This window comes from Mycteria americana, chromosome 4, assembly GCF_035582795.1.
Source record: "Mycteria americana isolate JAX WOST 10 ecotype Jacksonville Zoo and Gardens chromosome 4, USCA_MyAme_1.0, whole genome shotgun sequence".
Lineage (NCBI taxonomy): Eukaryota > Metazoa > Chordata > Aves > Ciconiiformes > Ciconiidae > Mycteria > Mycteria americana.
This window is the reverse complement of record NC_134368.1, coordinates 6,976,607-6,999,224: the sequence shown is the minus strand read 5'-3', so window position 1 is coordinate 6,999,224 and position 22,618 is coordinate 6,976,607. Positions and strand designations below refer to the sequence as shown.

Sequence of the window (22,618 nt, the reverse complement as noted above, 5' to 3'; positions counted from 1 at the left end):
TTTCCTGCTCACCCACTAAGGCAATCAGATGGTTACCTATTTATGAAATGGACAGTGGCTGATTTTGCATTTATTCACTGTCTATCACAACCCAGCAAGTACCATTATGCATGCACATGACAAACTGAAGACGTTTTTCAGAATATCAGGTTGCATGCTTACTGGATCATGGACCATGAGTATGTAGCTGAAGTTTCTATACCCAAACTAGGTGGTGACAGCTACATATTTTCCTAAATCATGATTTGCCTTTAACCCCACCCCAGATAACTATTCCTGCAACTAGTCCTCCTAAGCACCCCTTCCGAAACATCACTGTTCTTAAATCTCACTACCTTTCCTATTTTTCCTCATTTTAAATACTCCAGTTCTTATTTTCAGTGAGTTACAAACGTACAGGAAATGGTCACATTTTCTCCAGAGTATCATGACGTGCCCCTATACACCTTTCTGTCTTAATCAACTCCTTCATAAAAGCAACAAAGGTTTGTTCCAAATATAGTCTGCTTATTCTGCAGAGTATATAAAACATCATCTGTTTCGACCTGCAATTGCCTTTCTCTGCTTTAATCCATAAACACAGAAACAGAGGGAGTAAACACTGATTAAGACCTTCACGAATCAATCTTCCATTTCACTTATCAGCAGGAAATACGACAGCAACATTCCTGATCACAGGTATCCTGTAGACTCTCCGGGATTGCTTAGACTAATCATAACTGCAATCTCCCATTGGTAATGGGGTGACAGGGTTCTTTGTGTCAGTTGCGGATTATCCCGCGAAGTCGGAGGACTAGGGTAGGTAAGAACAAGTGAACACCTACTCTTTCCTCCAGATAGTATTAGTTATCACACTGACTAAAAACCCTGTACTTGTTGTGTTGAACTGAGCTCACCTTGACACATATCCAGAGTTCTTGATGTCACTCCAGCTGCTGTCTTTAACATCTCCACAAGTGGGCTCATATTTACTATCAGTCTGACACTGTGTTTCAGATTCCTTCCGGAGCTAACAAGGGTTACCAAAACAAGAACAAAAAACAAATAAACAAAAAAATTCAGCTCCTTAAGTACTTGAGACCAGTCTGTACCACTAGATATGGCGTTAAATAATTTCAGTGTACGTATCTCCGAAGACGTCAGATATGGTTGAAGCAGTCTAATCTGCTTGCTGAAGCAGTTAAGCAAATTGTACATGGCAGCTGACAGCCTTCACAGATAGATTAAACAATAAATTTAGGCTTTTGATTTTGTTATCTCATTAGTTATTAACTTATTAATACTACTCATTGCAGACTCAAAACTGAAAAAAAGGCTAGAATAATACCTTCTGTATTTAGGGTTCAGAAAAAAATACTTACTCTGCTGTAAGGATGGGGATGGAAAAGTTTGCGTACAATAAAAGTTGTGGCCGCAATGCAAAATATAATGGTGCCAACAATTTCTTTCCACCAGTGAAGCAGAAGAACAGGATCTTTTTTGCGAATGTTCTTGTAATTCGTATCATCAAAAAATCTAACAGTGATCTGGGTGCTACGTTTATTTCTCTCTCTCTTGTAGTAGGGTAAGTAATAACCATTATCTGTGTATAAAAGACACAAAGAGGGCATAGAGTTACTTGCAGGTAACTACAAAACAATTTTGTCTTCTCATTAATACGCTTCCTCAACAGACACAGGGTATTTTTGATTGCATGCCCCATGATTTTAAATGGCACATAAGCAAATTCAGTTAATCAAGGTTGTGGACTCCACAGCAACTAGGTCTCCCATCAAAGTTTACCACTTCAGAAGGGCTGACCACTGATAGATTTAAAGCAGAGTATCTTCCATATGGAGAATGTTTTACCGTCAGGCTGAGTCTCTAGCACTGTTAGCAAATTCGGAAAAAAATAATTCACAAGCGTTGTCCACTCAGACCAACTACCCAGTGGCAATGGCAGTACACACAATACCTCTGCAGTAGCAATTTCTGGCACTCTGAAGTGCTTTGTGTGGCACTAATTGTACATACACCACAATTTGGAAATCCTAGTTTGGGCAATAATTTCCTAGTTCATTAAACGTTAAAAAAAATACTCATATTTAAGATCAAATAAATGGCCAATTACTGAATTTCACAGATAATAAATGGGTAAACCTGGCTATTTGAAACACTTCAAAATTTGCAACTTCCACCTACCGTATGGATACTGCAGAACTGAAAGTGCTCCATTACTGTACTCCTCATGAGAATACTTGTCATTGCTGAGACACTTATCGAACTCATCAGACCCCACCAACACTGGAGTCCTGGAAGGAGAATCTAAGCATAGAGAAGTTTCTGAGCTGAATTGTTATAAAAACTCTGTTCTTGTATTAATTTAATGAGAACTCCAATTGCATAAAAAATGTCTCTTGGACCAGACCATGAGAACCAAAATTAATGCAAGCAAATACTAAGAAGGTAACAGTTTTTAAGGTAACAGTTACTTAACACTTCTCCTTCTTGCCAAAATACCAGTTTTGGACAAGTCAATTCACTCATTCACATCGCTGCAAAAAACTTCTTCCTCTTTTTGTTGAAAAATTTGATTTAGAAGACCCAACATTTCATTATTAAAAAAGACCCTGTCAAATCCATAAAAAAGAAAGCAGACATTAAATATTTAATTAGAAAAAATTAAACAATGAAGCACGGAGATAGTTCCTGAACTGACTTACAGCTGGAAACACTAGACTAGGTTGAAACATATTGGAAATCAGAAGGATGTCCTGTCTTTTCAGAGCTAAGACAGTAAATGAAACTCTGAATTGTTACTTACGGATTAAAGGTTTCCATTTGATTTTGGGAAGAGGAATAATTGCATTATCCTTCCTGGATTCCAGAGCCTTTGGGTTGGTTGGGAATTTCTCAGAAATTCTGACCGATGACTGAAGATACAACTGGCCCCTGTACATACCTAAGTAATAAACCAGAGAGCATATTATTCTGAAGATTTAGTTCTCTTCACCCCCAGAATAAAACTGCCCAGTTAAAAATATGTGGTTAAAAACTTTTTTGAAATATTTCTTTATGTTCTGAGCATCTGAAATACTGACTCTGATTGCTAGGCTGGATGAAAAAGTAATGTGTTCCCTCTGTTCTAGAAAAGCAAGAGATCAGGACATCTCATTTTCACTGTTGGAGAGCTGGTGCTACAGAAAAATGCCAGCAATTTTTAAGAGCTATAAAGCAGCTTGGGCTTTGCATAGGTAAGACTTCTTTCAAACCTCCTACCCTTGTTAATGCTGGTACAGATTACTCCTCAACAGCCATTACCAGGAAGGCTGGAACAATCCGGCTTCTTCCTAGTGTTATTCTTTACCTGTGTAACCACTAACAGGAAAGCTACAAGGTGTAAAGACTTACAGAAAAAGGCTAAGGCAAACAAAGTCTTAGAAAACCAAAGCATGTTTACCTCCCAGAGACAGACAGACAGCTGAGAGGAAGAAGGACCTGCGGCCACTCTATTTCACATTGTCACAAACCACATCAAATTAATTCTGACAGCTGGATGAAAACTTAGCCACATAAAGTCTTAACTGAAATTTCTTCATGGTAAGTTAGTGTAATCAGCGTAGAGGAAAAAATGAGTGTAACAAATCAGCGGGCTGGAGTGAGACATTGCTTATTGCTTACCGAGCAGTAAGACTGCCTTGTTAGCTACAAACCTATCTTGAAAAAGTTTCGAGACTTTCAATCATCTCCAATGTACTGAAAATACAAAGCAACAAACATTTCAGAATCAAAATGGAAAAGATTTATGGTTTTGAAATGTTTTGGTTTTGAAAAAGAAAAAAAAAAGAAAAAAATCAATCTTTTAACTATCACTGTTTAGGCTAAACAGTCATAGATACTAATACTGCCATAGCCAAAGGTATACTGTACCTTCTGTAATTGTCAGAATTTCTAAGATTGGCACACAGAACTCTGACTTTGAATGACAACAGCAAAGATGACCAGAGCAGGCTTGGAAGAGATGAGAACACATCTCTACCTTTTGAAAGTCTTTAAATGAAGTCAAGGTGCCTTTCTGGGATATATATGTTAGTGAAGCCTCAATTTTTGGGCTTTATAAAGCAATGTGGGTTAAATTTAACAGCCTTCGTTATGCAGAATATCAGACTGGACATGTTACAGCTCCTCTTAACTGTAATCTGCAGAAAGATCTGCTTTACGACAACCTCAACAGAGAAAAGAATAACATTTACTACAGAAAATGCTGCAGTTGGTGTCTCACCCAAATAGACACTGGATTCTGTGGCCCCTCTGGCAGCTTCCACAAGATCTTCTTCATCTTCCAATACTTCATTGTTTGCAGTGTAACTTGTGTCATCAAACAGACTGATTGGAATTACTTTGCCATCCTTAACCAGCCATGCAGAAGCAATTGGAGTGCAAAACTGAAGAAGAGAGGGGTAACTGGAAAATTAATGTTGTATTAACTAGATATTATATAAGAACAATGCTAAACAATGTGCTCATGTTCCTGGTTTTAGTTTTTGTAACAGATGTAGCAGCTCAAAGTCAGAACTTAGGTTAAAAAAATTACAAGCAGATGTGTGCTTCTTGACACGGACAGCACCTGAAACCCAAGATGAAAGACATCATCTATGATGCTGCAAAACTTCTGCTTTTGTAACATATAATATTCTGTCTTTTCCCCTACCTGGTACTCCCATTCCAGATGTCCTCCTCGTTTGTTAAAAGCCATCACCTTCCAGTCAGCTACTGAGACCTTTATCACCGTATCTTTCATCATAGCTTCCTGCTCATCCACATCTGAAATAATTTTTGTTTCTTCTTTGTTCATACTTGATTTAAAATTGCTCTCAATATATCCTGCTCTAGTTTCAATATCTGGGACATAGCGCAGCTCAAAGTGACCAACGCTGAAATTCCACCTTAAAGAAAAAGAGAAAAACTTTGTAGAAACAACTAATATATTCCAAGGAAGTCCCTAATCTTCCATCCAGAAGTTTCTTAAACTGAATTACCTATATTTGGCTCATATTTTCACAGTAAACTCTCAGATTGTCAGATGAACACAACTGTACCAGGAGGGGGAGCGCTAATGCAGAATACAAACCAAACAAGCTGAGAAGTCTTGTCCAACATGATGGGTGAGTTGAGAAAACAGCTGGTGAAGTAGGGCCAATGGCATTAAAGGTTTAGTATATGGAGAGGGCAATTAAAATCATCAAGTAGTACAGCTGGGTCTGTTTAGTAGGAAAACATTATGTAGCTGATGAAAGCAACAGATATAAAGTATTTAGGAAGCAGCATTCTACACAAGACATATTTCTCTTTGTTAATAAAGCAGATTTAATTTGAAATGTAAGGTTTTTCAAGCTGAGGGAGGGACAATGCTTTTTGTTTGTTTTAATCCCACACACAACCTAACACAGGATCTCTTTGACAGGTACTTCATGAAACCAGGACCACTCATGTCCCATAGGTTAATACCGAAAAAAGACAACTGTATAAGGAACACAGAGTTGTCTTGCATAGCCAAAAGCTCTTTAATTTTTGTAAACCAACAAATTAGGGCAGAAACTGAAAATTATTTTCAGAAAGAGAAAGAATAGTTCTTTTCTTTTCCATTATATAGCCCGGTGCTGTAGAGAAGATACAGATGGGAAAGGATGGCAAGTTTGTGTCTTGAACAGCAAGAAGGGAGAAAATATTTCTTAAACAGTATGTTTGGGTACCCAAAGTTTCTTAGGACCAGTCTGGCAACCACCAGGAGCCCAAAATGTCTCCTTAAAGAATTTATACCCTTATGGTAAAAGTTTGGCATATTTTATACATTCAGTTGATTTATTAAAAGTTTTTCTTTCTCTGGATTAAAAACCCAGATCCATCCTGTAAACTCCATAGCAGCCATACCGTGTCACCAGGAAAGCACCTCTGTTTTTGACTACAAACACAGGAGGATTCTGGTGCACAAAATGTCATACTATGTTTTTGAAAGAGATGTCTGAAGGAAAAAGCATGTTTTTATGACATACCTCTCCCTGCCAATATCAGTCTCCAAGAAGCACGGAACCCAAGACTTCTCTTTTCAGAGATCTGATCTGCTAATCTATTGGAGTTCTAATTAGGTTGTCTCTGATACACTACAGATGCACAACCTGTCAAATCCTGCTGCAAACAGAAGAGGGAGCAGGGAAACAGGGAATGACTAGTTCTCCAATAAATTGTTGAGCAGTTATTGTATACATGTATGGCAACCAGCCTTTTAAACCTGTATTTTATGAAGTGGGTTTTGGATTCTTTTTAGTAGAATACATGTCTGTATTTTTATAGAAAACTTGATGTATTAAAACTTCAATGTGACAGGATTAGGAAAGTCACAGACTAGACCAGTTTCTACAGGTTGTAAAGAACAGACCACCTCATTATGAAATGAACAAAGTAGATTTAAGAATGGGACTTTTAAAAAATAAGACTGAAGACATTTTAAAATATCAATTTAAAATGAAAGCTAAAGACATCAAGTATAAAAAAAAACAGTGACAGTTACCACGAGCAGGTAAAGAACTTAAAAGTGAATCAGTAGGTCATAAGAAGACTTTTAAACTGTCTCCTTTTGTACAAAAATCAACAGCTGGAACAAATGTTAGTGACATTTGCCTTGTGTAGTAGAGCAGTGACAAACTCTTTGGAGGTATGCAAGGACAAGGAAAGTAATTTTCGTTTGATTTAAAGGGAATAAATATGTGCACATATCTTTTCTGTCTAATCATCTATAACACTGAAGCTCAAGACATTTTTCAAAAGCACTGAAGAGCAACGGGACTAGATCCTAGCCTAGTCTGGTACATTCCTGTGGTTGACAATGTAAACTCCCTTGTGCAATTCCTAGTCTAATGAGAGTAAAAAGAAGGTCAAATCCTTAAAACATTACGTATTAAGAACTTATAACTGTTGGATTGTTTCTGAACAATTCTTACACTTACTTTTCATTGCCACTGCGTGGTCCAACAGCACGGACTGTTTTCTGGGTTCGGTGTAATAGGAGCGTCTCTTCCTGTTCCGTTTCATCGTCATCCCACCGGCGACAGCCCATAGCTGAGCAGATGTACTTCACCTAAGGGACAAGGCAAGAGACTCGCACATGCTTGGAAGGTCTGAAGAACTTCAAGACAAACAAATGTAATCAACAGCAATATCAAAGCTAACAATCCTTACAACACATTTTTTGGCTCACGGGTGATTTGGAGCTCCGTGATTTTAGATGCTTGACTTGAGGGATGTTGAAAAGCCTGGTTTAAGAGATAAGGGATTTTCAGAACTAGAATTTTGAAAAGATTCTAGTAAGTCTACAGTTTGGACTATTTTGACTACCTTTTGACTATATTTTGCACGTATTTCTACTTCTAACAGAAAGAAATCTTAGCTGTCTCTTTTTCCACTATTTCTATGGACATCGAAAGAACATTCCTACAAGACCCACAGCATAATTCTGCTTTCGTGCCGTATTTGTTTCATCATAACTCTATTAGCTTCAAATGAAGTACTATTGATTCATATAACAGCACAGAACCTTCCTCCTTTGCCTTGTCAGCTACTAAACAGGAAAGAAGACATTATTTAACTCTCTCACAGTCACACAGACTTTGCAACAGTCCCCATCTCAAACAGAATTTGGATTATATGGGCACCTGTATTTTGAAAAGGGAGTTGAATACACTTTCGGGAAGTCTGAATCAACATCATACTGCCAAAGACAACAAACTACCCAAACTCTTAACAAGGAAAAGTCGGGCACTATTTTCTGTATGAGGCACCTTTGCTACTGTGAGCGTAAGCCAGGAATCAAAGCAGAAACCAAAATTTCCGCTTCCTGAACACGGGGCAGAAGCAGTCGGTACACAGTGCCCTCTGCTATCAATGAGGAAATCAAAATGATTTAATGAACTCTTGTTTTGGGTCTATGCTTTTTATCACTAGTGATCACTCTATACCATGCCATAGAAGTGTTCTATATTAAAATGTATGGCCAAAATGAAAAAAAAAAAATGATTTTCTGGAAAACAAACATTGGAAGTTTAAAATTTTTAAACTGAATCTATTTTTTGAACTTGTTTTAAAATGCACCAATGTTTCTGATATAGCAAATGTCTGTTCTTCACTACACAAAGTATCTACAAGCATTTTAATGACATCTGACATTAAGGAGGGGAAGGGGGATGTCAATTCTAGAACTCTGAATAATGCAATTAATTCCTGTGCTTTTTCTAGCCTTTTCATCTTCTGTGTTTTTTCAATATATACAACTTTTAACCAATGGATTTCAGAAGAAAAATACCTTCTGAACTAGTCGGATAGCAAGTAGTTTTCAACTTAACTTTTGCATATGACTTTAAAATGAAAGGAGAATTTATTCTAAGAGATAGTAAACTCACTGACAACTACAAGTCTTAAAATTTTGCATATGTTGAATGTTTTTCTTGTTTTCAGCCAGCTATCACTCATTAGTTGTGAAAAACCTGAAATCAGTTGTGAAAAAAGTGTGTCCCCTGAAGCCTTCTTTGATATGCAGTAGGCTGGACAGCAAAGTCTACTTCAAGCAGAGCTAGATGATAAAGCTGAACTCCTCTCCAAGCTCAGTAGAAAGGGGTCATCTTTTTTCCCCTTGCTCACCTCTGGTCACAAAACCCCTGTCCCTTCCCTTGTGCTGGCTCTGGCACTCCCCAACCCCTTGCTGAGCTGGCTACAGCTAACCCAGCACAAAACTAATCCAATAAAAAGGAACAGTTCTCTGTTGGGTTAGCAAGTTGAATCAGCTTAGCAAAGGGTGAGACAAGTGTTAAAGTCAGCACAGGGGATACAGCAGGAGCCCACAGGCAGGAGGAGATTGCAGTGAGGGGCTCAGCCATACCATCTAACTGCACCAGCTGTTAGCCTTACTCCAGCCCGCTGCATTTGTTGCCCAAGAAACTCAGATTCTGCTCTTTTGTGCCATGCAGTCGTATACTTGAGCTGTACTGCAGTTTAAATCTCAAGAGCAACCTGCTTCCAAGACAGTGCTCAAAACACACATACGCAAGGCAACTTTTCAGGCTCTTACCTTCCCTGAGTATGAGCTCAGCCCATAGGTCGTCAAAGACTTTCCCCCAACTAAGACAACGTCCTCGCCAAATTTGTAGGATGACTCAAGAAGAGATTCAACTGTGAAAGGAACTGCTTCCATGCTCTCTCGATCCCGATCCCACTGGAATAGGTCCCCATCCAAGGAAGGGATTATCATCTTATTTCCAAATACCTAAAATAATTGAATTGAAAGTTAGCTACCATTTAACCACAATTTTATCAAAACACACAGATCACAAATGCCAACAGAAGTGCTGTATAAGCCAGTATAGTGCATTATATTCCAGTGTCCTATTTTATGGTTTCGTATCCCAGAGTTTTATTTTTCCAAGTTATACTGAAGACAGAAAGCTTTCAGGCATTCAAATCAAATCCATATTTCACTATTCTTAGTTAAACAGTTTAGTGTGACACTTCTTGCACTTTAAGCAAAACATTTTAAAGCTCAATCAGTTCATAGATTAGTATTCATCCAAACTGTAGAAAATACGATACAGGGAGAAACATTCTTGAAGAGACAGTCACTGGTTAAAGTGCAAATTTTACAGATTGTGATAGTTTCAAGACAATGGCATTGTAGGTAAAGTTCTACTTCATTGGTTTTTTTCCAGAGCTATTTTACTGCTAAACACAGAATCAATCATTCTCTCTAGATCAGAAGGCTGAATTCAGTTTTAAAAGAAAAGTTGAGGCTGTATGTGAACTCTTTTAAAATTAATGACTATTCCAGAATATCTATCCTCCTGTAAAGCAGAGAGAGCAATTATCATTGAGATTAGAGCTCACATTTCACCTTTGCCTTTCCAGACAGTTAAATCTAACTTCTCCTCCCCAGAATTTCTTCTGTTTAAGTATACTGTTCCTTTAAAACTTGCCTGGTTTTTTTCTTAAACACACAAAATGTAAAAAAAGTGGAAAAAAAAAAATCTTCACCAGGATACAGCGTTTCATCCATTACACTGAGATTTCCAAGGAGATCCTAGTTCGGAAGTATGAGTCATTGTCAATGAGTACTAAGGGACTTATTAAGAAACTCATTATCAGCATGATAGACCATAACTAATACTGTGGAGCCACTGTGGCTGTGCCCATCAAGAACAGTGAGAAACTGTAATCCGCATAATCTTAGCTTTTGAGGATATGGATTAACATGGAAGATTTTAATGTTTTTTCAGAACCTCTGTCCATTTGGGCAGTATCCTACAACATAATTATATTAAATTCAGATACTTTACACATTAGGATTTAAAGACTACTTCTGGTACATGTATATTAGTCACTTCAAACAAAATATTCCTGCTCAGACTCCAAGGCACAGATGTGTATTACAAAGCCATACAAAAGATCCAGAAGGTTTCTGGTTATTATTTCTGGAACCACTGTGAGGATCTGAAACCACATCTTCCACATGATTAAAATTCTCTCTAACATGAGACTTTTTTTTCCTCTAGCTGGGTCACAGACCCAGCATTAAGCAAAGTGGGGATTCACCTAAACAGAGAGGGAAAGACAGATCTTGTAAATGTGTGCATGTCATGACTAACACCTCTTCCTGCACTGGTTGACACATCTCATTCAAAGAGAAAACTTAGGTGAGTTACCTGACAATGCTGGTGACTGTATTTAAGATCCCTAAAGGATACAACACCAATGCTTTCTGGCTTTGAAAAGCCTCATGATGACTGACAATTAAAATAAAAACTCCTCTCAGGAGCACAATGTGTAACTGAAGAGATGATAAAAATAACCCCCTGAGAGTAGCTGCAAAGTTCTTTACAAAGCAAAATGAGGTTATGTTCTTTCCCTCCCAGATATTTACCTTACGGCAACAAAGGCCAAACATCCTGGAAGAGACATTGCATGAGATCTGTGATGCACACGAAATGTTGCATTATGGCCTACCATAGGGGAGGAAAAATATACACACACACAGCTCTATACATATGGTTACAGAAATAAACCAACAAAAAAATCAAAAATTTGTGCAGGGATAGGTCATTTGTAGAAATCACCTGATCAGTGGAAAAATAAAGCAAACAAGTAATGCTTATGTAAACCTTCATATTCAAGAGCAACCTTGTGATCTTGAGAAACAAAAGCATGCAGATTTCAGAAAATACCTTTTTAAAAACAAAAGATGCCAGCGCCAAAGTTGCAGCTGTAACCACGTTGGAGTATTTTGTTAAAACATTCAACACAGAAGAGTAATGTAATAAAATATTTTTGTAATATATTCTTTCAGAAACGCATAATAATTTTGATGACAACTTTTAGCCTGTGCAGCTGTTACTTTGCATCAATAAATCCTCTGTAAAGTTTCCTCCTGCACATGGTCCAGATACCTGCAAGTAGTTTGGAGGCCCACGCTCACCTCCAGCAATATAAGATATTCCATATATAAATAAGAATGAACAGCAAAGGTTCTTTTTATAAGCAGCTTTCCAAGCTGCTTATAAAAGCCAAACCAGCTCCTGTACCACTGTTTCAGCACACAGAGACCAAGCCCGGCCATCAACTGACTTCAAGTCGGATCCTGAAGAAATTCTACTGGCCATCAGTCAGCTAAATTCATATAGCGTGGTCAAACTAGATGTGTGCCAGTGGCAGCTAGACAGCCACTTGCAAGTTCAGACTTTCAGATACGCTTGCTGGAAGCCACAACCGCAATAACTCTGTAACACAGCTTGCTCCAAGGGCTGCAGACCTTCCCATCAGTTTGTGAAGAGAGGAGGCAGCGGTGCAAACTGCCCAGGAATCACTGCGGAGCAAGGGGGACTCTCGGTGGGTAACTCTGTGAGCTCTGGGGACACCGTGACACACATCACCTTAAGCGCTTCCCTTGTCCTGAAGGTCTTGCTCCAGGGCCTGAGTAGGAAATTTTCCACTAGCAAACAACAGGCAAAACATTGGCCATTTCTGGGAACCACACACCCAAATTCCCAACACGCATGAAGCACGCTCAGCAACACGCACTTGTATACTCCCAAGATATGGGTCAAATCAGGTCATGGCTTGTATGCCTTCAAAAGTTCCCCGACAGTGGGGCATTGCCTGCTCATCTGTTAAAACCTTGACCCCCATAAGCTGCGGAGGACAGACGAGACCGTTTCGGTCAGCTCTGCTGATCACCTGCCTGTGCTCCCAGCCTTGAGGGCACCTACGGGAGCAGCATGTCCTGCGTGACATTGGGAAAGAAAGGCTGAGAAAAGACACAACTGCTGTCGGTGAACACATCAGGAAAGGGAGCACAGGCAGCAGGAAGAGCTATTGCACTGAAGGTCAATGCCAGAGTACAAGTAGATGGGGTTAAACTGACCGTAAGTGCAAGCTAGACATTTCGGTTACTAACCATCACAAATGTGGTATTTCATAACAGAAACAGAACAGAGGGGAAAAAAAAAAAAATCACCTTCTTTTAAGATGAATCTATCTATAAATGGGTTTACATGACAGGGTGCTGACAAGGGACTGCACCTGATTACCACAAAGGTCCACTTTTACTAAAATAGCTTTATTTGAAGAATGGGGCAGGTATGCAAATGTGCACACTTGCAGGTGCGCATACTCACACACGCACGTAACAAAAGGCATTTGTGGGCACTTGTGTTGACATCTTCTAAATGAGCAGTTTAGCCAGAAGCTTTAGAAAGACATTAATAATAACAACTCCTATCTGAGTTATGCAGCTCATTCTCTAGTACATCAGAAGCAGCAAAGGGACTTTCCTTGAAAGTACTAGCAACTAGCATCGGCATGCAGCTCAGGTAAAGGAATGACATCACCCTGTATCTCAAAAGCATTACCTCATCTCCTAATCCAAGGAGTGAGTCACCCAGGCAGTCAGCTGCAAATCTCTTGGCACAGAAAATGTAGGTTACCACGATGCACTTACACATTCCTCTGATCTGTCAATGTAAATAGCTATTTGTTCAGCTTCACTGGTCAGCAATATGGCACATAATTGTTAAGTGGCTTGTCTTTCAGAAGTAACACTTAAAAAAAACCCCCACATTAACTATCGAGCCCTAAATGAGACGCTGCTCTTTTGCTCATGAAGAGTTTGAAGCTGAAGTTCTCCATTGGCTCGGCGCGGGATGCCGCAGCCCTATCAGCGGCGCTGGCTGCTCAATCTCCAGGCCGACGGGTGAGGTAATGCAGTTTCTCAAAAGCCTTCACAAAAAAGCAAAAAGGCATAACGATCCGAAATGGCATACGCTACCAGGGAATTTGCTGTCTAGACTCTTTACTGGAAAGGAGGGCACAGCACGCGAGGTTCCACGGCAGGTTGATCGGTGCAGGAAGAAAGCTGCTGATTTATAGCAGTGGAGGGTGGGGGGAGAAAAAAAAAATCGTGTAAACAGAGATGAAAACAAGCTGAAGTACTAAAGCTTCCACGAGCTGTTTAACAGTAAGCGTGACATTCATTTCCCATGCCTAACACTCTTTATCATATGAAGCAAAATTCAAACCTGCTCACACACATCTGAGACAAGTCTGGTGCCAAAACAGTCAATATTATCATTTTCAGATGGGCTGGACTTTCCAATAACTCCAAGGAAATAATTAAGCACAGGTAAAATATTTTCCTTAGAATAGGAAGTGCTATGTCTTTATGTTTTTCTAACACTTCAGCTTGTGGTTTTCAAATGTTATTCTTACAACAAACTGAGAGCTCTACATTCCAGTTACTAATTAACTAAGACTAACCTATATGATCTTAAATAAGGGTACCAATTTTTTTCCTCTCTGATTATCTCTACAATAGGATCACTGTAACAAACAGGATCGAAGTCAACATCAGGCATGTTCTTAAGAAAGCCACTTCTCAGTGAGAACTGTGTCTTTTAAGCCCCTTTAAAATTAATCTAGGCAACATATTAAAAGCCACATATGGCAGCTTCACTCTAAAGGGTAGAAACAAGAGTCTGCACAAACAAATCTGGGAAAAAGAAAGCAATCATTCCACATTTTTTAAAATGTTCCACATTTAATGTCCACATTTTAAAAAATGTTCCACATTTTTTAAAAAAATTCATAGACATACAGTAGTGCAGGTATCCCTACTATAAACGTTTACAGATTTTTCAGGTGAGATAGATATATACATGTACATACACACACTGGGCAAGGTCTTGAGATGTCCCTCGTTCAGGTTGGTCTGGAACTGATTTATTGTCTGCCTTTTTTTTTTTTTTTGCTATGCGTGCAGGGAGGTATCTGCACAGATGCACTGGTTTGACTTCCTTCCAATATAAGAGGTTATTTCTCCTCTTCGGCTTGGATTTCAGGATGTTGGTTCATCTGTTTTCCCTTCAGCTACCTGCAGAAATCCTGAAGCACAGGGTACTACAAGGATGATGGCATACTATTACTAACAGGCAAACCCTAATCAAATAGGAGTACGCTGGGGTGAAGGGGCCAGCTAGAGTCTAAGGAGGCATTTCTCTTCAAACTTTCTGCAAGGCCCACAATATCACTGCTTCCTTAAGAAGAGAACAAAGACCCAGGCACTAATACAATCTTTTGAAAAACAAAGGCTGTCAAGTTAAACTATTCCACTGCCTAAAGCACTGGTAGAAGAGCAAAGTATTCTTCAGAGCATACAGCGCTGTTTAACCAGCCAAGGAAAAAGAAAATTGACTGCAAAGGGGAGTCCATGATTTACATCAGCAAAATGACCTTCTGAGATGCGTTCAAGGGCAATGAGGAAGCTGAAGCAGGAAATGCTGACAAAAAGGTGCTTTTTTTGTCTAGAGAAACTTTCCCTCTTGTGAATGCCATTACTTCTGATCTCGGCACTACACTTGTTTACGCAGTGCATACCTGCTCCTGACTACCTCCTGCTTCTGTTAACCAGTGCACATGCTGAGACCATCTTCAAGACCAGGACCATAAGAAAGGCTGCACTTGGGACATCTGATGAATCAGTATTTTGTGGAGCAGTTTATGGAGGCAGGATTATGTGGCCTTCTTCCTCTGAAGAGGGAAGAGCCAGCCTGTGCCAGAGCAGCACATCAGAGAAGCCATGGAAATAGGTTTCATCCCAGCTGGGGTGCGACACACCAAAAGGGCACACCAGCTCTGCGCAGCCGTAGCGAGTGTAGATGATTCTCAAATCTCAGGATGATTTTTACCATCAGGCTGTACAGCTCACCCAGAAACAGGAGTTCACAGGATTTGTCAAGTGACCAAACTGGTCCCCTGCTCCTGCCCCCATTAAAATCCATATGACAGAAGTTTATATTTATTATGGTCTGTCTTCTCCCTCCACCATCGCCCATACTCCACAAGCTGGTAGTTTCTATTTCATTGGTTAGAGAAGACTGGGCCAAGTCACAAACATAACTTCCATGGCCCTGTATTTTGCGTCTGATGAGCGCATGAAGTGATGCTGTAATCCTGTGCCTGGATGAGTACTAGAGAACTCGTTTGAAAACTCCCTTTTTTCTCTCTCCTCAAAGCAACACCTGCAACATCCTTCTAACAACTTTACTAAGTGACTATAGTTGGTATCTCTGTCATGATTCTACACTTCAGATCTTAAAATCTGATCGGGTGCAAGCTACTAGGGTCCTGACAAAACTGTCTTTTACACAAACAGTGCAAAAAGCAACAGATGACAGCAGCTCAGTAGCCTGAGAATTATACTCTCCTTTCCAGCATCAGGGGCACAGTATCTTGTTCATCTTGAGTTTGCCATTAAAAGAATTAGTCCTACTCTGCCCTCTCTTGAGCAGCCATGCAGGAAAACTGCAAAACCACAGTATGTTAACTAGACTGCTCCAGCTTCAAAAAAGATCAGGTCCCTAATACTGTTTGCTGTGCAATCAAACAGATCCTTCTTCTGAAGACTAGCAAACTAAAGTACCACTGTTACTTTAATCACAGTCAAACAAGACTTGGGGTTTTGACTACAGAGATGCCAGCCTGCTCTGCTGCCATGGTAACAGACTTTTAAAAACTGTTCTCCTTAATAATAAAAAAAAAACCTCACAGTGCTTTAAGAACGACTTTATTTTGACATTATTCCATCCCCCTCTTTAACATGGCAAGTTTTATTAATAAGAAAAGACAGCAACAGTCTTCTGGAACTTAAGAGCAGTCCTTTCTGAGACAAACCAGAGCTGCTGCTACTGAGCCCATCACTGAGCTGCTTAAAACTAATAGCACATAAGGGTGAAGATTAGTGAAGAAAATGAAAATCACCCAGAAACTTGCCTCTGCAGAAACAGGCCCTATATAGAAGCCACCATGTCAAAATTGGTACTGTTCCAGCATTAGGACATTTTAAGATGATGTTTTAACTCCACCACAACCTCCACCCCCCAAAGTGCTCTCCTGCAGACTATTTGGGCTCCTACGGCACCACCTGGGAGCTAAGCAAGATGCTTCTCTTCAGAGATGGGGAGAACAGGCAATAGCAGAAGCCCATGTCACTTCAGGAGTCCAGGATTTAAGCTGATCTCTGCCAGACCTTATGTGTTTCTTCCTCTGGCCCTGCCTGGACAGGGTGCTTTTTTAGCTAAGGACACAGAGTCCGTGTGTCTTGAAAAATTAAGTCACAGAGCAACTCCTATGGGAAAGCAGAGCCCAGTACAGGAGAAGAACAGAACATGGCAAATGCGCAGTCTCCTCTTTCAAGGATGCAAAGAAAGTAGAGAGAACGAAACATGCAGTGACTCTGACAGAACGATTAATAGTTACCTGCGTCTGGAGGACAAAGTCGAGAAGAAATACGGAAATGAGATGTCAGCAGCTGTGTTGGTAGCGGAATGATTTGCTAAACCATCTAAAATGCTTAGTTCTTGAAACAGGCACTTTCTTTTACAGATAAAGATATTGGCTGAAAGTTCAAAAAGGCTTTAGGGCAGAGTAAATCACTTTGTTGTGTTTTGGGCAGCTGAGCTCCAAATAGCTAAGTTATTCGTTCCCTGTGCTGAAACAGGTATTTGTCTGGGCATTACTCGAGTTGATCCATTTTAATATCTGTAAACACTAGAACTGCTTAACAGCCAATACAAAACATGCAGCGGACCATATGTAATTAAATTACAAGCTACTAAAAGAATAACTAAACAACAGACAGCAAGCTGATAATAAACGTCCTCTCCAAGATTTGCAGCAATGCATTTTGACCATGTCTGTCAGCGTGACAGATGAAAGCTGGTCATAAACATTAGCCCAGGGCGACTTGGAGAAACTTTCCTGGCTTTGTTCAAAGCAGACCATCACTTGTGAGGATTGGGGTTGGGAGCTGATATCATACAAGCCACAAGATCTCGTTCTGTAGCTTCCCACATGTCTTACAACGGAAGTTGTCATCCCCCCAAACATCCTTGCAGTACAAGTTAGAGGACCCGTCAGCACTTTATCAGAGCTTTATCAGTGCTAACTACATCAAGTGTCAGCAAGAAAGGCACCAAGCTGCAGTTATAGGAAGTCTTTTGTTTTTTTAATTGAACAAGACATTGAACTAGGATGACTGTCTTTGAAGATGTGCAGTTTTGATAAATACGTAAGACCACTTGTCTAAGCAATAGCCCTACTTTTCACCCTGACAAAAATCATGATGCTGCATCATACTAACCACTAACTCAGCTCAGGCATCCGTCAGCAATTCCGCTCCTCCACAGGTTTATCACTTCATATTAAAAAGTTTGGTTCCATTTCCTAGAAAAGCACAACTTCCAGCTATCCAAATATTTTAAAACAATCAGTCTTTTGCCAATGACATTTTGTCCACTAAACATCATTAGAAGTTTGTATTCAGGAGAATTATAAATTGTATTTTTCATTTCACCAAGAAAGCAGCAAAGATCTGCACTCAGAAATCCACAGATCTCTCCAGCAAGTTTCCCAAGCCTGTCACCTCTTTACAGCCATGCACACCGTGCACGTTTCCAGCAACAGAAATGAAAAGAACCACTTGTGCCATCAGAAATCATAATAGATCTATGTAGTTAAAGAGCAGTGACATCTATTCTCTTCTTGCAAAACACAGGCTCCACTCCCCTTGATAGCCATAATAAGCCTTCTCTGCCTCAATTGCAATTAGAATTTATCTTCCTTTGAAGTACAATTCTGGACACTCACTTCTTATTCATTACGAGCTTTTCCAGGACCATTTAAGACACTAATATCTCTCTCTCTCTCTACCCGCAGGCAGCAGAGGATCACATTTCCTTCCCCTGCAGAGGAATCGAGATGGCAGCTGATAACCTGCCACAGGATCTCTTAGGACACAGTATTCTCAGTTTTAAACTGGTCACCTCCAACCTTCAACAAAATTGGTGTTATCAATCTCCACATCTTGTATTTTGTTTAGTACACTTTAATTCCATTACTATTACAGAAAATCTGTACAATGGAGAACTGGATAATGCCCCAGTCTTCCTCTACAGGAATGATACTTCCAGCTATCAAAGCATCTGGTGGATCTACCTCTGTCTCAGTAGCACACAAAAATAAGGATCAGCTACAGGACACAAGGAACTCTACTAGAATACTCTTCCAGACAACTAAAATTATACCATCTTACCTGCAAGGAAATGGTTTTTCCCCAGAGTAGTCACCTCAATAACAAGTCCATCGATTTACACTCTGCCTGCTTGAACAGAGTGGCAATTTGGGGCTTTATATCTGGTCACAACATATTACTGCTGGAAAGTAATTTTACAGTACTAATAGAAATTTTTAAAATTTTATTCTTCACTTCCTTGAGTAAAACTTTGCCTTAGGAAGTTTTGCACACACTCAAAGGCTTAAAGAGAACTAACTTGTTATTCTCTGTATATGGAAGTCTGACCCCACTGCACAGCATTTGCTCCTGCAAGCAGCCTCTTCGGTGCACAAAGACTCTTCCAAGTGCTAAGCAGGAAAGATTGCTTCTGTTGCTGATGCATCCCATGCCAGATGTTTTAAGATGCACAAATACATTAAAAGTTAAGATTAACACTAGTGAGCTAGACAGACCCATTCATTTTTAAGCAGAAAGCTGGAGAGAAAGCCATTTTCTCAGAATGTTTGTGTAATTTGAAACGAATCTCCTTTTGTCCAGTGACTGTTAGCAGAGTCGGAACACAGAAGAGTCAGATTTATACAGGTTTAGTAGAAATTCATAATATTCAGCACTGTATTCTATAGTAACCTTTTAAGTGAAAGTACTCAAACAAGTCTGACAGTCTTAAGTGTTCCCCACCTATGCCCAAAACAAACATATCTCAGCTTTTCTTTAGATGATATTTACAGGCAGTGACTTAACTGAAAAATAACTAAAAGCCACGGACCAAACAAAACCCTCACTTTTAATCAGGCTAATAAAATGCTGCCCTAAGTGGTGGGTGTGACTTTCCTAAAACTGATGTCACAAGTTTTCTCTTTCAAAGGGACAGTTAAATTATTTACCCTCCCCTAACCTCTGGGAGCACACACAAAAGAATCCAGAAATCACAATTCAAGCCCCTCAGAGGGCATTTTGACCTTCTGTCTTGCCCCGACCTGCTTCAGTGTGGGTTTTGCAATTTCTTCTGCACCGAAGCATAAGAGGCCCAAGATGAGAGTTGCTGAATTTCTTCCCACATTCCCAAAGCAACCCAGGACAGCTTTTGGCTCTTCTCTGGCTTGAGTGGGTACAGAGGTTACCTTACCCATTGTGCAGGGAAGTGCAAGCAGTCAGTACCTTGAAGTGATTCCCAGGTGCCTGGACACTTCACAGCAGCACTTTGTATTTCTTTTGGGGAATCAAAGCACTGAAAATGTTTATGATGCTGATAAAGGGAAGAAAAAAAAAAAAAAAAAGATACATTCATACTGTACATTAAATCTTGTCACTAGTGGAGCTTTGGAGATTTCAAAATCCTTTCTCAACTCACTGCTCTAAGCATCAGTCTGTCCTCTCCAAAGGGCAAAAAAAGGAACCATCTGCTAAAGATATCTATGGGTTCGCTTTGCCTACAATGCAATTAGTTTTCAGCTGACTTCAGTATAAAACTTCTCTGCATCTCCATTTTTCTCTGAAGGAAAAAATATAATACTGGGCTATTCCACAAAAATATGCCACTTTAATGTCCAAAAAAGATCACACAGATGTCTAAGTTTGTAGAAAAGTTTATTTTACATGGCTATCACAAGAAAAGAATGGCAAGAATTTAATATATATACAATGCAATTCAAAGATTCTGAGAGCCTTTAGAGGGATAAGGATGTTGACAGATTTTGTGACTGGACATAACCCAATTATTTCATTTTTCCAGGATACAGTGGTATGTTTACTATGACTGCTATAAATGTCAGCCCTGTGGACTGAAACTCATTTTGTCCCATGATCCCCAATCTCTCAAATACGGAAATAAGATGCTCACTGAGGGATTAGTCTGTAACAGCCGAATCATGAGCCAATGCAGTTACTTTTATCGAGTACGTCCCAGTGCAGCCTCTGCCCAGAGCACTGAAACTACTACGCCTGGAGCTGCCCCATCAGGCTGAACTCTCTACAGCACGCCTGACAGTGCAAAGAAAAATCGTGTCACAGTCATGAATGTATTTTTGAACTGTTACTCTCACATCAGCATCAAGTATCCCACTTATTTTCCCTTTTCTCATCAAACATCAGCTACCAGCTTTTTCACAGGAGTATCTCTACTGTTTATCCATCCCAGAGCAGGCTTTTTTCTCTCTCCATCTCTTCTCCAGCCTCTCCCTGTCCCATCAGTCATGCTAGTCACTACTGGCCAGTCATTTTAATATACAGGCAAGTTCACACTTGCATTTCTTTCATATAATAGATCCTCATAAAAGAAAGACAGAAGCCCATTAAGTAATTTAGTATAAAGCTATGCAGGTAAGAGGACGCATCACCCTCGTTAGTAAATGACAACAGTCTCATAATGGTGTGCTATGAACCATTTCCACTGCTTGAGAGGCAGTTCTCTATTTTCACTATCATTAAGCATAATCATTTTAACAGGCTGATTCTCCCAAAAGTATTCTCTTCTGTCTAAGTACAGACAATGTATTCATTACAAAGCTAAATTTTAAAGAATAAATTAAAGTTTTTTCCTTCAAAGTAAGCTCCCCTTTAGAAACGTTGAGATTCAAAGATTTTACCCTGAACGTCAACAAGCAATTTTTATGTGCAAGTAACAAGAAATCCTGGAGTTGTAAACATACAGCTTTTATAGAGAAGGGATTTTCATTTTAACGTAATGGATAGGGAAACAAATTTTTTAAATTCTTATGCACAAGACTGAAATGCAGAGTCATACCTTTTCAGCATTGGCCTGACCATGACTGGTTTATGTTCGAGCTTAGGGCCAAGGAATGAATTTTACCATTTCAGTTACCCAGACACACAATTAGTAGTTCAGCAGCCTTTCCTTTCTAATTGATCTGTTCACATGACAAATGATGAACATCTCACTTGTCAGTGTCTTAAGCAGTAGTTTCAAGATCTGAAGTGTTTGACAGAGCTGCTGGAACATTTGAAATTTTACTACCTCACTTTCCTAATTAACACGAGCTCCAGACAGCCAAGTTGACATTTTAAAGTTAGGCAAAGGAAGTAACTACTGTTCTATTAAAAAAAACAAAACAAAACAAAACACTGAAAGTTTGAAGATCTAATGTCTTTTCTTAAAAGGCACTTGGAAACTAAATTGATGCTTTCGGACCAGGACCTGGAACTACAGTTCACTGCACTCTCACCCAAGACAGTTAAAGAAAAAAAAACTCATCAAAACAATTAAGACACAGCAGCACACGCTTTCCTCACTCCAAAAGAACACAAATCTTCAATGCTGCAAGTGTAACGCAAAAAGAGTTTCTTATCTGCCACTTCTTGCAAGAAGATGTAGGTTAACAGCTTACATAATGATACTGGTTTATGATGAAAATAATATTGTGATTGCAAGCACAGAGACCTTTTTTACCTCTAAAACGTTGGAAGAGGAAGAAAAAGGCTCAATAGTTTGAGAGAGTAAAACTTAACATGACACATGCCCAAATCAGAGAGGAAATACTGTAGAGTGGGGAGACAGACTCTGAGGCTTTAATGTATTTAATATTTTGACCCAAAACAGAATTGTCTCAACAACTTTAATGAGGCCAATTACTCACTCAAGTAGTGTCTAGATTCACTGCACGAAGTCTTTCAGCTGATATTGACAGCAGATTAAACATTTAAATATTTAAATGTTTAAAATAAATATTTAAATGTTTAAGTGTAACTTATTTGGAGTACTCATCACTTTTGTTTCTTGTTCAGTTCTGTCTTATCTTAACAGCATTTGTTTACATGACAGTAAGTCTAAAAAGGCCTATATGCATAACACTTAACGGCTTCTAAAAGGCCAGAATGAAGTTTTACTTCCAAAATTAGTTCTCTCGTAGGCTCTGCATCTTAACTGCCAAAATCCATCAGTGAGTTTGGCCACAGTTGCAGAAATGCAACAATTTGAAAGCCCATCTGAAAACTTCCTATATGCATAACAAACGCTCTTTA

General features: G+C 39.4%; 1 protein-coding gene across 1 annotated transcript in view; it reads right to left on the bottom strand.

Annotated features, from left to right (window-relative positions):
* EIF2AK3 (eukaryotic translation initiation factor 2 alpha kinase 3) overlaps positions 1-22,618 on the bottom strand; it is a 45,803-nt gene that overhangs the window by 14,413 nt on the left and 8,772 nt on the right. Inside the window, exons 3-10 of the mRNA XM_075499506.1 lie at positions 9,098-9,292; positions 6,984-7,114; positions 4,691-4,925; positions 4,262-4,424; positions 2,804-2,941; positions 2,182-2,304; positions 1,362-1,582; positions 897-1,009 (exon numbers count right to left, since the gene is read on the bottom strand). Of these exons, the coding sequence (XP_075355621.1) occupies positions 897-1,009; positions 1,362-1,582; positions 2,182-2,304; positions 2,804-2,941; positions 4,262-4,424; positions 4,691-4,925; positions 6,984-7,114; positions 9,098-9,292 (1,319 nt within the window). The remainder of the gene's footprint in view (positions 1-896; positions 1,010-1,361; positions 1,583-2,181; positions 2,305-2,803; positions 2,942-4,261; positions 4,425-4,690; positions 4,926-6,983; positions 7,115-9,097; positions 9,293-22,618) is intronic.